Raw genomic sequence first — 15,694 nt, 5'->3', positions numbered from 1 at the left:
AAGCTTTTGCACAGCAAAAGAAACAGTCAACAAAACCAAAAGACAACCAACAGAATGGGAGAAGATACTTGCAAATGACATATCAGATAAAGGGCTAGTATCCAAAATCTATAAAGAACTTATTAAACTCAACACCCAAAGAACAAATGATCCAATCAAGAAATGGGCAGAAGACACGAACAGACATTTTTCCAAAGAAGACATCCAAATGGTTCTCTCTTCTAAACTGCAGCTGAGCTCTTTTCAAATAGCCCCGTTAGTAGGATACAATGGAGAAACTACAATACTTGATAAGTTTAGAGTGAGTTAATTTGAAAGTAATCAATAATTTCTCAGAAATGAATCTGCTTTTCAAGCTAATTTACCATGATCTCTTTCTGTTGGTTTTAACAAGGCTTTGCCATTTGGGACATTCTTTTTGGAATTTGTTTGATAATAGCTAGATAATCCATCTGTAAATTCAGAAGCGAAGGAAAGAATTAAGCTTGTTTATGTCTTTTCTTTATAAGGTAGAATATATATTTGAATTTATGATAATGTCTATGAAGCTTTCTAAGAACAAATTTTTGTTAGAAAACAGTTTTGTAATGACTGGATTTTATATCTGGAAGCAATAATGCCCTTCAATGTGAAGTGAAGTCTATATATTAAAGTTTGAAACAGGATTAGCACTGAATTTCCACTAAATGTCGGTGATTCAAATCACTGAGGGCCTTTGGAACTTCAGAGTTTAGTTCGTTTTGAGGTATGTTTAGTGCTATTTTCTTCTTTTGTTTGTTTTTGTTTTTTTTTAATTTAATTTAATTTTATTATGTTATGTTAGTCACCATACAGTACATCATTAGTTTTTGATGTAGTGTTCCATGACTCATCGTTTTCATATAACACCCAGTGTTCCATGCAATACGTGCCCTCCTTAATACCCGTCACTGGGCTAACCCATTCCCCCACCCCCCTCTCCTCTAAAGCCCTCAGTTTGTTTCTCAGAGTCCACAGTCTCTCATGGTTTATCTCTCCCTCCGATTTCCCCCCCTTCATTTTTCCCTTCCTTCTCCTAATGTCCTCCATGTTATTCTTTATGTTCCACAAATAAGTGAAACCATATGATAATTGATTTTCTCTCCTTGACTTATTTCACTTAGCATAATCTCCTCCAGTCCCATCCATGTTGTTATAAGTTAGGTATTAATCCTTTGTGATGGCTGAGTAATATTCCATTGTATATATGGACCACATCTTCTTTATCCATTTGTCTGTTGAAGGGCATCTCAGCTCTTTCCACAATTTAGCTATTATGGACATAGCTGCTATGAGCATTGGGGTGCATATGGCCCTTCTTTTCACTACATCTGTATCTTTGGGGTAAATACCCAGTAGTGTAATTGCTGGGTCATAGGATAGCTCTATTTTTAATTTTTTGAAGAACATCCACAGTTTTCCAAAGTGGCTGCACCAACTTGCATTCCTACCAACAGTGTAAGAGGGTTCCCCTTTCTCCACAACCTCACCAACATTTGTTGTTTCTTGCCTTGTCAATTTTTGCCATTCTAACTGGTGTAAGGTGGTATCTCAATGTGGTTTTGATTTGAATTTCCCTGATGGCTAATGATGAACATTTTTTCATGTGTCTGTTGCCATTTGTATGTCTTCTTTGGAGAAGTGTCTGTTCATGTCTTCTGCCCATTTTTGACTTGATTATTTGTTTTTTGGGTGTTGAGTTTGAGAAGTTCTTTATAGATCTTGGATATCAGCCCTTTCTCTGTAGTGTCATTGGCAAATGTCCTCTTCCATTCTGTGGGTTGCCTCTTTGTTTTGTTGACTGTTTCCTTTGCTGTGCAGAAGCTTTTTATCTTGATGAAGTCCCAAAAGTTCACTTTTGCTTTTGTTTCACTTGCCTTTGGAGATATATCTTGAAAGAAGTTGCTGTGGCCGATGTCAAAGAGGTTACTGCCCATGTTCTCCTCTAGGATTTTGATGGATTCCTGTCTCACATTGAGGTCTTTCATCCATTTTGAGTTTATCTTTGTGTATGGTGTTAGAGAATGGTCGAGTTTCATTTTTCTATATATAGCTGTCCAATTTTCCCAGCACCATTTATTGAAGAGACTGTCTTTTTTCCATTGCATATTTTTTCCTGATTTGCTGAAGATTATTTGACCATAGAGTTGAGGGTCCATATCTGGGCTCTATATTCTGTTCCACTGGTTTATATGTCTGTTTTTGTTCTAGTACCATGCTGTCTTGGTGATCACAGCTTTGTAATATAGCTTGAAATCAGGCAGCATGATGCCCCCAGCTTTGTTTTTCTTTTTCAACATTTTCTTGGTGATTCGGGGTCTTTTCTGATTCCATACAAATTTTAGGATTGTTTGTTCGAGCACTTTGAAACATGTCATTGGAATTTTGGTTGGGATGGCATTGAAGGTATAGATTGCTCTGGGTAGCACAGACATTTTAACAATGTTTATTCTTCCGATCCATGAGCATGGAATGTTTTTCCATCTTTTTGTTTCTTCTTCAATTTCTTTCATGAGTGTTCTGTAGTTCCTAGAGTATAGATCCTTTACCTCTTTGGTTAGGTTTATTCCAAGGTATCTTATGGTTTTTGGTGCTATTGTAAATGGAATTGATTGTCTAATTTCTCTTTCTATAGTTGCATTGTTAGTGTATAAGAAAGCAACTGATTTCTGTGCATTGATTTTGTATCCTTCCACATTACTGAATTGCTGTATGAGTTCTAATAATTTGGGGGTGGAGGCTTTTGGATTTTCCACATAAAGTATCACGTCATCTGTGAAGAGAGAGAGTTTGACTTCTTCTCTGCCAATTTGAATACCTTTTATTTCTTTTTGTTGTCTGATTTCTGTTGCCAGGACTTCTAGTACTATGTTGAACAATAGTGGCAAGAGTGGGCATCCTTGTCATGTTCCTGATATTAAGGGAAAGGCTCTTAGCTTTTCCCCATTGAAGATGATATTTGCTGTGGGTTTTTCATAGATGGATTTTATGAACTTGAGGAATGTTCCCTCTATCCCTATACTCTGAAGAGTTTTAATCAGGAAAGGATGCTGTATTTTGTCAGATGCTTTTTCTGCATCAATTGAGAAGACCATATGTTTCTTCTCCTCTTATTAATGTGTTCTGTCACATTGATTAATTTGTGAATGTTGAACCACCCTTGCATCCCGGGGATAAATCCCACTTGGTCATGGTGGATGATACTTTTAATGAATTGTTGAATACTATTAGCTGGGATTTTGTTGAGAATTTTGGAATCCATATTCATCAGGGATATCGGTCTGAAATTCTCCTTTTTGATGGGGTCTTTGCCTGGTTTGGGGATTAAGGTAATACTGGCCTCATAGAATGAGTCTGGAAGCTTTCCTTCTGTTTCTGTTTTTTGAAACAGCTTCAGGAGAATAGGTATTATTTCTTCTTTGAATGTTTGGTAATTCCCCAGGGAATCCATCAGGCCCTGGACTCTTATTTTTTGGGAGGATTTTGATAACCGCTGCAATCTTGTTACTGGTTATTGGCCTATTCAGGTTGTCACTTTCTTCCTGTTTCAGTCTTTGTAGTTTATAGGTTTCCAGGAAGGCATCCATTTCTTCCACGTTGCTCAATTTATTGGCATATAGTTGTTGATAATAATTTCTAATAATTGTTTCTATTTCCTTGGTGTTAATTGTGATCTCACCCTTCTCATTCATAATTTTATTAATTTGGGTCCTTTCTCTTTTCTTTTGGATAAGTCTGGCCAGTGGTTTATCGATCTTAATAATTCCTTCAAAGAACCAGCTTCTAGTTTTGTTGATCTGATCTACTGTGTTTCTGGTTTCTAATTCATTGATCTCTGCTCTAATCTCAATTATTTCTCTTCTAATGCGTGGCTTAGGCATCGTTTGTTGCCTTTTCTCCAGTTCTTTAAGGTGTAAAGTTAGTTGGTGAATTCGGGATTTTTCTATTTTATTGAGTGAGGCTTGGATGGCTATGTATTTCCCCCTTAGGACCGCCTTTGCAGTATCCCATAGGTTTTGGACCGATGTGTTTTCATTCTCATTGGTTTCCATGAATTGTTTAAGTTCTTCTTTGATTTCCTAGTTGACCCAAACATTCTTGAGCAGAGTGGTCTTTAGCTTCCAAGTGTTTGAATTTCTTCCAGATTTTTTCTTGTGATTGAGTTCCAGTTTTAAAGCATTATGGTCTGAGAATATGCAGGGAATAATCTCAATCTTTTGGTATCGGTTGAGACCTGATTTTTCACCCAGTATGTGTTCTATTCTGGAGAAAGTTCCACGTGCGCTTGAGAAGAATGAGTATTCTGTTGTTTTAGGGTGGAATGTTCTGTATATATCTATGAGGTCCATCTGGTCCAGTGTGTCATTCAAAGCTCTTGTTTCTTTGTTGATTTTCTGCTTAGATGATCTGCCTATTGCTGAGAGTGGAGTATTGAGGTCTCCTACAGTTAACTTATTATTATCAATATGACTCTTTATTTTGGTTAACAGTTGGCTTATGTAGTTGGCTGCTCCCATGTTGGGGGTGTAGATATTTACAATTGTTAGATCTTCTTATTGGATAGACCCTTTAACAATGATATAGTGTCCTTCTGTGTCTCTAACTACAGTCTTTAGCTTAAAATCTAATTTGTCTGTTATAAGAATTGCTACCCCAGCTTTCTTTTGAGGTCTGTTGGCATGGAAGATGGATCTCCATCCCTTCACTTTCAGTCTGGATGTATCTTTAGGTTCAAAATGAGTCTCTTATAGACAGCAGATGGATGGGTCCTGTCTTTTTATCCAATCTGCAACCCTGTGCCATTTTATGGGAGCATTTAGGCCATTCATGTTGAGAGTGATTATTGAAAGATATGAATTTATTGTCATCGTGTTGCCTGTGAAGTCCTTTTTTCTATAGATTGTCTCTGTAAATTTCTGTTCTATATCACTCTTGGGGTCTTTATCCTTTTATACAACCCCCCTTAATATTTCTTGCAGGGCCGGCTTAGTGGTCGCATATTCTTTCAGTTTCTGCTGGTCTTGGAAGCTCTGCAATTCTCCGTCCATTCTAAATGACAGCCTTGCCAGATAAAGTATTCTTGGCTGCATGTTCTTCTCATTTAGTACCCTGAATATGTCTTGCCAGCCCTTTCTGGCTTGCCAGGTCTCTGTGGATAGGTCTGATGTTATTCTGATGTTCCTCCCTCTGTACGTAAGGAATCTCATTCCCCTAACTGCCCTTAAGATGGTTCTAAGATTTGCAAGTTTTACTATTACATGTCAGGGCATTGTTCTGTTTTCCTTGATCTTGGGAGGGGTCCTGTCTGCCTCTAGGACATGAATGTTTGTCTCATTCCCCAGATTAGGGAAGTTCTCAGCTACAGTTTGCTCAAATATATGTTCTAGTCCTCTCTCTCTCCACCCCCTCAGGGATCCCAATAATTCTGACATTGGAAAGTTTCATGGCGTCACTTATTTCTCTAATTCTGTTTTCATGGATTTTGAGGTGTTTCTCCCAGGCCTCCTCTTTTTCCTTCTTTTCTATCAATTGGTCTTCTAGATCACTAATTCATTCTTCTGCCTCGTTTACCCTAGCTGTTAGAGTATCTAGATTAGATTGGATCTTATTGATAGCATTTTTAAGTTCTGCCAGTTCAGCTCTCATTTCTGCCCTTAGAGACTCTATGTTGCCATTAATCAATTTCTCCATTCTAGCTATTGTCTTCATAACTGCTACCCTGAAGTCCATTTCCGACATCTTGGTTATCTCTGTATCCATTTGTAAATCTGTGGCAGAAGTCACAGTCTCTGAGTCTTGACTATTTTGGGGGTTTCTCCTCCTAGTCATTCTGTTGAGGGGTGGTTGAGGGAATGTACAGAGTCCAAATTATTGACCACAACCCAAGCAAGATGCACCTGTTTTATAGGGACTTTAGGGTTGCCGGCCTCTTGTTCTCCCAGCCTGTCTTCTGGGGGTGGGGTCTGCAGCGCTGTTACTCAGGCAACCCTGTTTGGGTAGAGTTGCCTTGCCCCCTGTGGGGGAGGGATGGGCTCAGTGAAAACCAGTTTTGGGGGCCTTTTGTTCTCTGGCGGCTTTCCCTGGTGGCTTTCCGTGTCTCTTCCGAGAGTCAGAGCAGAAGAGACTGTTTCCAACCCTCTGCCTCAGAGCAGAGAGATCACAGTCTGTTCTTCAATGAGCTCTCCAGGCCACACTATCTCCGTTTCTGTCTGTGCTGCTAAAAACTGCAGCCTCCTGGGTTATGCGCCTCTCAGCAGCACTCCCAGTCCTCGCCTCCATGTCAGGGCATGTCTCTGACCTTTGTGCTTTAAAACCGCCAGCCGCCTCCAGTTCACACACGTGCCCCTGCAGCTCCAGGTTTCAGTCCCGGGGGCTGCCCTAAAGTCCTTTTCCACCGCTACCAGTCTGAGTCTGTGCCCCGTCCCCAGCATGGGAAGCTTTTGTGAACTGGCGGTGCAGGATCCCAAAGCCTCCCTCCCCCTTCCATTTATCTTCCAATATCTGCCCACGGAATCACGGCCCCCCACTTCATACCTCAAAACCAACTGCCTGTGATATTCTGTTTGTAGAGATCCAGATATATCTTCTTACATCTCAGGCTGATTTTGTGGGTGTTTAGAGTGGTCTAGTAGATATCCAGCTCAATTCAGGGGACCAGTTGGAATAGGGTCCCCTACTCCTCTGCCATCTTTTCCCCCCCCCCCCCCCGCCCCCGTTTAGTGCTATTTTCTGCCAAAGCATAATTGTCAACTTTCAAGTTATTTGTATTACCCTATTTGCCATAAGGACATAAGTATTTCCTTTTAGTTTTAGCACATATCATGGCTTTGAAATATATCAAGGTTTTCAGAAGTATTCCCAAATATTTTAAAATTTTCTAAGGGCAAATTTTTGTTTTATATTATCAAATAAACCACTTTACTGTTCTGGATTTGAATGTTGACTTGCAGAGATTTGAAGGTAGGGTGTAGCCAGGATAGACAATAGTTCACCACTTTACCCTGTGGGTTTTTGCATTTCCTTTGCTTTAACATTCATGAATACGTAACTCACTAGAATCTTTTCATTCCTTTCAGGTAAACATATTACCAGATATACAGCATCAGCTTTGCAGAAAAGAAGGATTATGTCAAATAATTAGAAGATTTCCAGGTAATCTTTAGTTTGCTTCCTTATGCATAAACATGTGAGATATGTAGGCTGCTTCAGCAGATACCAAATAATGAGATCTGAGATCTCAGATCCTTATATTTAGTTCCTTGGTCTATCATTCCACTATCACAAATCTCCCAGAATCCACAAGGTTTTGCCCATAGGGAGACCCTGATAAAAAGGAATACAAGCATAGCATTGGTATTCTTTCTTTCAGTTTTGCCTTCTAACTTTCTGGGTGAATGTTCCTTTCTTCTTTTGTATTTGTCTTGAAAATTATTGCTGTTTTATTTTAAAAGCAATTATTATAATTATTAAAATACTTCTTAATTATATAAAACAAGGTTTTAAAAAAATGTATTTCTTCATGATTAAGTAATTCTGATTTTAACAAATTTGTGTTTCTGCTTTTTGAAATTCCCTCAATTTGTCTGTGTGTTTCAGACAGGATACCAAATGAGTAAATTCCATGTCTTGACAACATTAGAAATTTGGGGCAAAAATTACCATCTCATTTTCTAATCGATTCCCAAAGTGAAAAAAAAAAAAATCAGATGGTCTATGAGTCTTCAGAGATCAAATTATAGCTTACTTTAAAACCCATGAGTGAAAGGGTTCCTCAAATTTCTTGTTTAAAATCCATTTAATGTTAAACAGCTTATGGCCCTAGAAAGTATTTCAGTATATAATTACAATTTAGATCTGCAGAGCTTCAATTCTATTTTTAAAAATTTAGCTTGTGTCCTAGTGGGATCAGAAACCTCATGTCCCATAGGGTTTTCTGTGGAGTTTCTGCTTCACACAAAACATATACTACATTGGTACGCCCCATCGTAAAGACTACAGTCTTCTACTGTCATTTCTCAAGGATTAAAATAAAGTAAAAATGAATCAACAACTCAACTTTCAATATAAGGTATTCATCTAAAATTAAAAAATAGCTGTCTAAACTTGGTTTTATAGTTATTATTTTTCTATGGCAATTGTAACTGACTCCATAATCTCTAAGTTTCGTTTCATTTTGTTTCTGTAAACTTCCAGCTGGGTAGTTTTTTATTTTATTTAAAAAAAAAATGTTTTTGTGAGATGCAAGTAAAATAATTATTTCCATTAATATATTATAAGTAAGTATCTAGGGATCCTTTAGGCAATTTGAAGAAAAGAATTTGTTTACATTTTGAACAGAGCCTGCATATTTTTAAAGTATGTTTTTCTTTGTTGCTACTTACATTTCAAAATGATTGATTCAAAACATTAAGTTTCCTTAGCTTTGGAGTTAGCAGAACATGTAGAATCATAGGAATAAAAGCTCATTTATATCCAGAAATGGGTTACCACTTTAAAAAAATTCCCCGAACAACTCTTACATAAGCTCATATTTTATGTTTTGCTTATCTGCCATTAAGAAGCTTTTAATTGTCTTCTTTTGTTTTAAATATTATTTTTTCCTCAAGAACATCTATAGGTTCTAGACATAATGTAGTCCTTTCTCCACTCTGTCTAGTGTTTCAATTTTCTATTTAGCTCTGTGGCTAACAGGATAATTTCACAGAATATATTGCCTTTTAAATAAATAATTTTATTTAAATTTAAAGTTATTAAAATAATTATCATGTTATTTGTCTCTAGCTAAAGATAATTTTCTTAGATGTGTAGCTTTAGAGGACAGCATATAAGGCCACAGGATTATTTTCTGATTTAAGCTTTGTATACAATAGATTTTGTTGTAGACTGTTGCTACGAATATATACTATGTGGTATAAACTCAGTATTCACAAGATTAAAAACATTCTATTTGTTATGAATATTGAATATTTAATATTGACTACAGATTAGATAGCAACATGTTAGTACCTAAATATATACTATTATTAAAGAGGTAAGATAAGCAAACTACTTTATAATTGAGCCATTTTATTTAAAGCAAAATGGACTGTGCCATTTTAGGCTGTGTTTCATTTGGAGGTAGACAAGACACAAATTTTTGAAACCAGGGCTTTTAGCTCTGCCACCTATTAGCTCTGTGATTCAGAAGTGGTTAGTTTTTCTGTTTGCTTTTTTAATCTATAAAGTGAGGCTAATGAAACCCATTTCATAAGTTAAATTTTAAAAACATAGTAGATCCTATATATATATGTGTGTGTGTGTGTGTGTGTGTGTGTGTGTGTGTGTAATTGGATTTGAAAAATAAAGCATATTATATATTATACCTGGGGTGCCTGGGTGGCTCAGTCATTAAGCGTCTGCCTTCAGCTCAGGTCATGATTCCAGGGTCCACAGATCGAGCCCCGAATAGGGCTCCTTGCTCTTTGGGAAGCCTGCTTCTCCCTCTCCCACTCCCCCTGCTTGTGTTCCCTCCTTTGCTGTATCTTTCTCTGTCAAATAAATAAATAAAATCTTAACAAAAATTAAATATATATATATATATATATATATATATATATATATATATTATACCTAACACATAGCGCTCCAACAATGTCATCCTAGATTCAAAACATCAAGCAACAGGACTCACAAAATTTAATATTTTTTCTCTTTATATGATTGATTATCACTATGGTTTTATGTTCTGGCAAAAACTGTGAATATGTTTCTGGCAAAAACTGTGAGGGGTTTGAGATTTCACCCTATTTCCAAGCTCACAAGTCTGCCTGCCACCGTTTCCCAGGGCACAGGCAGAAGACATGAGACTCTTGGGTCAGAGACAAACAGCTCTATTATTTACAGCAATAGTGGTAGGCAGACTACCAGCATTTGCGCTGGTTTACTGAATCCCAGTTCCCACAGGGTGATGAGAAGTGGGCTAGGTGACACTTGTATACTTAGTGGTTTGCGTTTCAGTAGACGAGCTCTGAGCTTAGGGAGTTAGAATGTTTTATAATGGGCAGTGAGCATGCCTGCCCTTTGCTCCGGAGAGAGACATTAGTTTTGTTATACTGGACAAAACCTTCTCTTTGCTCCAGAGCAAGACACAATCTCTATTTTTCAAGGCTATCTGCTATATAAATATCTTTGAAAAGATAGTTCAGAACAAAGATTGTCAGTGGCTCTGTTTGCAAAACGTACAGAAATGTGAAAATTGCCTGGAGAAGTGTCTCCCAATAGTTTCAGAGAAGAATACCTGACCAGTTCTAGCTCTGAAGCTTAATCAATGTATAATTCTGAGCAAGATTTAAAGCCTACTGGTGCTTCAGTTTCCTTGTCTATAAACATGCAAAGTTTGGCAAGGATTAATAATGTTGAGATTCCATGATTCCACTGTGCATTTTTTTCATGCGGACATGCTGTCCCAGGCTTTATCTTAAGCAGTGGGTGGAGACAGCAATGCTAAGAGTGGAGGGTGGATCATCTGGTAAACGTGGTTGGGACCGTGCGTGTGTAGCAGGACAGAGTTTGGGCCAGAGGTAGAGGAGTGTTTGAAGACAGCATGTGAGATTAACACAGTCTGTTCCGTTCCATCGCCAAGCTGAGTGTACCTGCCATTAGACTTGTGACTCACTTTGAAAGGCACAAATCCATGGAATTTTTACTGGCTAACACAGAGATTTATTTTTACCTTGCCATTTAATGCTTTGCCTTTTGGAAAAAAAAAAAAAAAAAAAAACAGTTTCATAACTTTAGTTGGCCCAAATTCTGGCTAATGGTTTTTGTTGCTTTTTAGCAACTTTGTTTTTTAGGTAAAAAAGATTTCTTTCCCATATTTGAGATATAAATATAAAACAAGACATCAGAGAATGGTTTTACTTGGGTTGTGAGTTGTTGTTTTTGTTCTTTTTTATGCAGTATCATCATCCAACAAGCCCTGGTTAGAAGTGTGCCAAATTTGGGGGCATTACTCATTCTTTCCAGTAGTTTTATCTTAGCTCTCAGCATTGGCTTTCACGTGAAGCTTGAAATGTACCCAGACTTGATGCATAGGAAGCATTTTGAACACTTTAGGATCTGTATCCTCATTTTTATAATAAAATGTGGGTATATGAAGAAAAAGGAAAACAATAAAAAAATAATCTTTTGTTGTATCTAAAGAAGACTGGACTTTAAAAAATTATAGATGTTTCCTATCAAGTATAAAACATATCTTTAAAATAACATAATTGAAATTATTTTTAAGCATTGATCAATAAGAGTTATTTATCTCACATGGCACTGATGATTGTTTTTAATATTTCAGGTCTAAAAATTCCTATTTGTCATATGATGTCAGCGAAATATTGTCAGGGAATTGGGTAGCTTAGCTTGGATTTAAACAAAGCAATATGGAAAATTGCCAATGCCTAATACCATTTCAGGATTTTTGTTGCTTTCTTTTTTTTTTTTCCTCCCCTCTGCTATATTCTCCTTCAAACAAGTCTACAAGCCATTGTTAAGGACTGGGGACTTGTCTCTACAAGGCAATCAGGCAAACTTTCAGAGAAGGCCAGCTTGCTTGTTCTTTGTCCTCTCAAATGCTGACATCCCCTCTCTGTGTCTCCTGTGTGTTCCTTCATGTTTCTGTCTTTCCAAAGACTTCCACCTCCTGTCCCACCCATGATTATATCCTTTATGCAAAACATTCTTTCCCCAAATAAAACTCATCTCTTTAGTATGACTGACTTCAGCTAGGTGATAGCAGAAAATAAGCTGATGGAACTAATTCAGACTAAATTACACCCTCACGCCAGTCATAAGCCTCTTAGATGTATTTGCATTTTTATAAAAGAAGCTTTCAAACCCAATGAATTTCTAATTGGTAGAATTTCTGGAAGTACATTAAAATTCTCATTCAGTTCATCAGCAAGCCGTCCACTTCCAAAGCTACTTGGATCCATCTATTTTATCTCTACCATGACCAGTTTAGTTCAAGCCAACATTCTCTCATACTCTTCCCCCTTCCTTTCTTGTCCGGAAAAATCCACTCCATTACTGAGACTCCAGCCAGAGTTATCTTTCCCCCATCCCTTTCATAAATAAAGCAAGTTTATTAGACCTCCTCATAGCAGTCTGCCTAGGGACGAAACAGTGAGGTCCAGCTCTCTGATGCTCTGACTTGATCCAAAGTTAGATTTTAGACCAGAAGTCACACACCCAAATGTTGTCAGGGACCTGGGATGTGACTTAAATAAATTCATAGCAAATTCAGAAGCTTGAGAGGTCAGATAACCTACACATTTTCAGATTTGGCCTGACATCAAATTTATAGACTCTTTAACATAAGCCATTTGGTCTCCAAGAAGAGAAGAGGAGGTGAAGACGTGGGAACGTACAAGGCAGTATACCACATGGCATCACCCAGATGTACCTCAGCAATGTTGCAATATGAGAAACTTAGGGAAAATTCCCTCATGTTTCTCATCCCTGTAAAATTCAGTTACCACTGAGATTCAGATCCCACCCAGTGGTCCTTCTTCTCCCACCTCCTTATCCCTATACTTCTCTATATTCCTTCCCCTCAGAATTTTCCTAAACCCTTTCCTAAACCCTTGGTAACTCCAGCTTTCATTTTCCCTACAAAACAGTAACTTTACTAACCCCTGAGAATAATGACGCTGGGTTTTCTGTTAAAACCTTAATCTCTGCAGTTGGGAGGGATCATCAGCGTCTCTTTGCTACTCCTTCTCACTGTCATCTACCAACATCCAGATCATTCATAATATTCCATAAGGAAATTGTCACTCAGGTTCACTTCTTCCTCTCCACTTAAAATCTGCCATCAATCCTGTCAGTTTTGATGCCCATACTGATGACCTTTCATCCTCCTAACCTCACAGCTCTTTGATGTCATCAAATCCATGACCTTCATTTCTCATCAACTTCAGTGTCCAACTTTGGTAGCCTTGCTTGGTACCTTGTGCCACACAGCACTACCCCATCTTTGAAAGCTTACTAATTCATCACTTTATAATCAGTCTTTGTGGCATTTTCACTTCTTCAATGCCAGAAGCTGGAACCTCAAATGACACATTTAGTGCTCTTAATTCTGCTACTTTCTCTGTCAGCCATTTTTGGTCATAATTCCTTTCTTACCAAGCCTGGACCACTTAGTCTGCCACTTGAAATATTTCCCTACAAGCACTTGGCAACATTTGTATTTTTCTTCTGCACCAGCCCTTAAGCCACCAATTATAGAAATTCCTACAACCTGACTTCGCTGCTTCTACACAACAGACACTGGAGGAAAATATGAGTTTGCTGTTTTTTGTTTGTTTGTTTGGTTGGTTGGTTTTATCCTGAGGATGTCTACCTCACTTGCTAAAATGGAAAGAAAAATCATACTACTTTGCAGTTGTCAGCTCAACCACCACCACCACCACAGCTGGCCTGTGGCCCCTTGAAGCAGCCTATCCTAATTTCTCTCTAAAATATGTATGAGAACACAAACAAAAAAAATGAAGAACTATGCCTAGCACTTGCATTATAGATATAGGAGGAACTTCCATGCCTCCTAAGGCTGATGGAAGTAAGTTGTAGTTCTTAATGCTCTGTTCAATTCTCTGTAGGTAGAGAAGACCCTCTCCGTCCTTGGTCAGGGTATAAGCAGAATGTGCTGAGGGTGTGATGGGGTTTGTAAAAGAATGCCTGCTGCAGTTTTAGCCAGCCATCATTTGGGCTAAACAAGTTAGATACCAGTCATGGAGCTTAATCTGTCATTCAGCTGTAGGTCCCAGAAAAGTCAAGTGGTGAGACAAGGACACATTCCTTCCAAATTGAGCATATTGTTTTTAAAATGAAGAAAGTATAAAGAAGAAAATAAATATCCTGAATTCACCAACCCAGAAATAATGACTAGGAACATTTTTGTGTATTTTGTTACTCAAGAGTACTTTCCAAGTGAAGTCAATTTTTGGAAATTGACACTTTCTTTCCTCTGTGTTCCTATTGTACCTGTAACAACCTCCATTATAGCCAAGTCACATGGTATCTTAGATGTATTTGTATGTGTTTGTCCTCCCACAAGGACTGAGTCTCCCTGAGGGCAGGACCTTATTTTTCACTTCTCAAGTTCAGTGCATGGTCATAGCTCCTGGTACATAACAGCCAATCTAGTATTTTTAAATGAAAGACCGGAGAGGATGTTAATGGAAGGGTCAGGGTTGTGGAAGGAGAGCCCTACCCAGCATCAGAGGGTCTTGGCAAAGCTTGGATGGATTCATCCATTTACCTATTGCAAGCTGAATGTTGAGTTGATACTTTGAGGCAAAGAACAGGGGCAGGCAAATTTGAAAATACTGTCACATTCCTCTAAGATAGAATTACCCATTTTAAGTAAGAAGGTATTTGCACTTATGAAAGTACTAGAGAACTGATATACTATTACATATACGCAAGGCAGAAAGATACCAATAATTTACATAAGGTAGTTTCAACTTCTAGGTGATTACCATTGCAGCCAAAAGACTCATGACCTTAGTGCTTTCTAAAAGAACAAGGTTAACGTTTTCTTGCACAGTTGATTGATCATTCATGCAGCCCAGACATGGACATATACTTCCCTTAGATAGGCTCGTATTTTTGTACCACTTCAACTCAAAGGTCTTTAAATATTTGTTCACCATTTCTTTAGAGGAGAAGCTAAGTGCTGACTGCCAGAAGGATGGAGTAGGAAGATAGTAGTGAAGATACTCTCTCTCTTTCCTACCCAGTACTGTTTTAGTACTTCTTACAGATTAACTCTCCGGGTAGTTTTCTTCATCTTAATGGTTCTACATTCAGAGCAGAGGAAATCCAATACTTCTTGCTGACTATTGTGCTTCAGAACTTTTTCTCGGTGGATCCTGTGAAAGCCAGGGTGTCTGAGATATGGCCAGAAAACCTAAATCAGAAAGAAAGAGCATTTATCTAGATTGTAGTGAATGTTACGTGGATTAATCCCAGAAACCCTATTTAACAAAGAAATGGAACTGCTTTGATCGATAATGGGTAGGATCCTACTCTCTTCATCCTTTCCTTTGCTCTTGTTTTTTCATCCTCTTGGTGGCCCCTAGAAGCAACTTCCTGACACCTACCTGACCCCAGCAAGAGTTCAGTCTGGGAATCATGGCTTTAGATAAGGAACTTTAGAATAGAGAGAGTTAATAGCAGTCAGTGGGTGCAGAAAATATGGTCATGATTCTATTTGTCCAAGTAGAAAGTTAGAAATGTTCTTCTCTTTCCTTCCTGTATCCTGTTCAGGTTTTTGGCCACTTATGAGAGGGAAGTTAATGAAAACAGAAATAAAATTTTTAGAATAATCAGACATGCATTTTTTAAATACCTTTTACCTTTTCCTTTCATTATGCCTTTATAACATTAGTAAGATACATTCATTATGAAAAGATTAGAAAATACAGACAAACAAAAAGAAAGAAAAATGTAAATGGAGTGCAGTTATATAGTTTTTCATACCTTCCCTATTAATATACAATTTTTACATACTAGAGTAATAGACACTTCAAGTGTGAACAAATTATGGCATATTTATCAGTGGAAAACTACAAAGATATTTAAAATGATGGAAATCTACATTTATTGGCACAGAAAAATGTCTATATCGTTGAGTTAAAAA

The 15,694-nt window shown here is 37.7% G+C and overlaps 1 protein-coding gene across 4 annotated transcripts in view; it reads left to right on the top strand.

The window, feature by feature from the left end:
• The window catches only part of CPED1 (cadherin like and PC-esterase domain containing 1), a 266,420-nt gene that overhangs the window by 59,200 nt on the left and 191,526 nt on the right, over positions 1-15,694 (top strand). For all 4 annotated transcript variants that reach the window (XM_032401696.1, XM_032401698.1, XM_032401697.1 and 1 more), the window contains one exon: positions 7,095-7,170. In XM_032401696.1, coding sequence (XP_032257587.1) covers positions 7,095-7,170 — 76 coding nt within the window. The remainder of the gene's footprint in view (positions 1-7,094; positions 7,171-15,694) is intronic.

Source organism: Phoca vitulina, unplaced genomic scaffold, assembly GCF_004348235.1.
Source record: "Phoca vitulina isolate PV1807 unplaced genomic scaffold, GSC_HSeal_1.0 scaffold4, whole genome shotgun sequence".
NCBI classification, from domain to species: Eukaryota; Metazoa; Chordata; class Mammalia; order Carnivora; family Phocidae; genus Phoca; species Phoca vitulina.
This window is presented reverse-complemented; position numbering and strand designations above follow the sequence as displayed.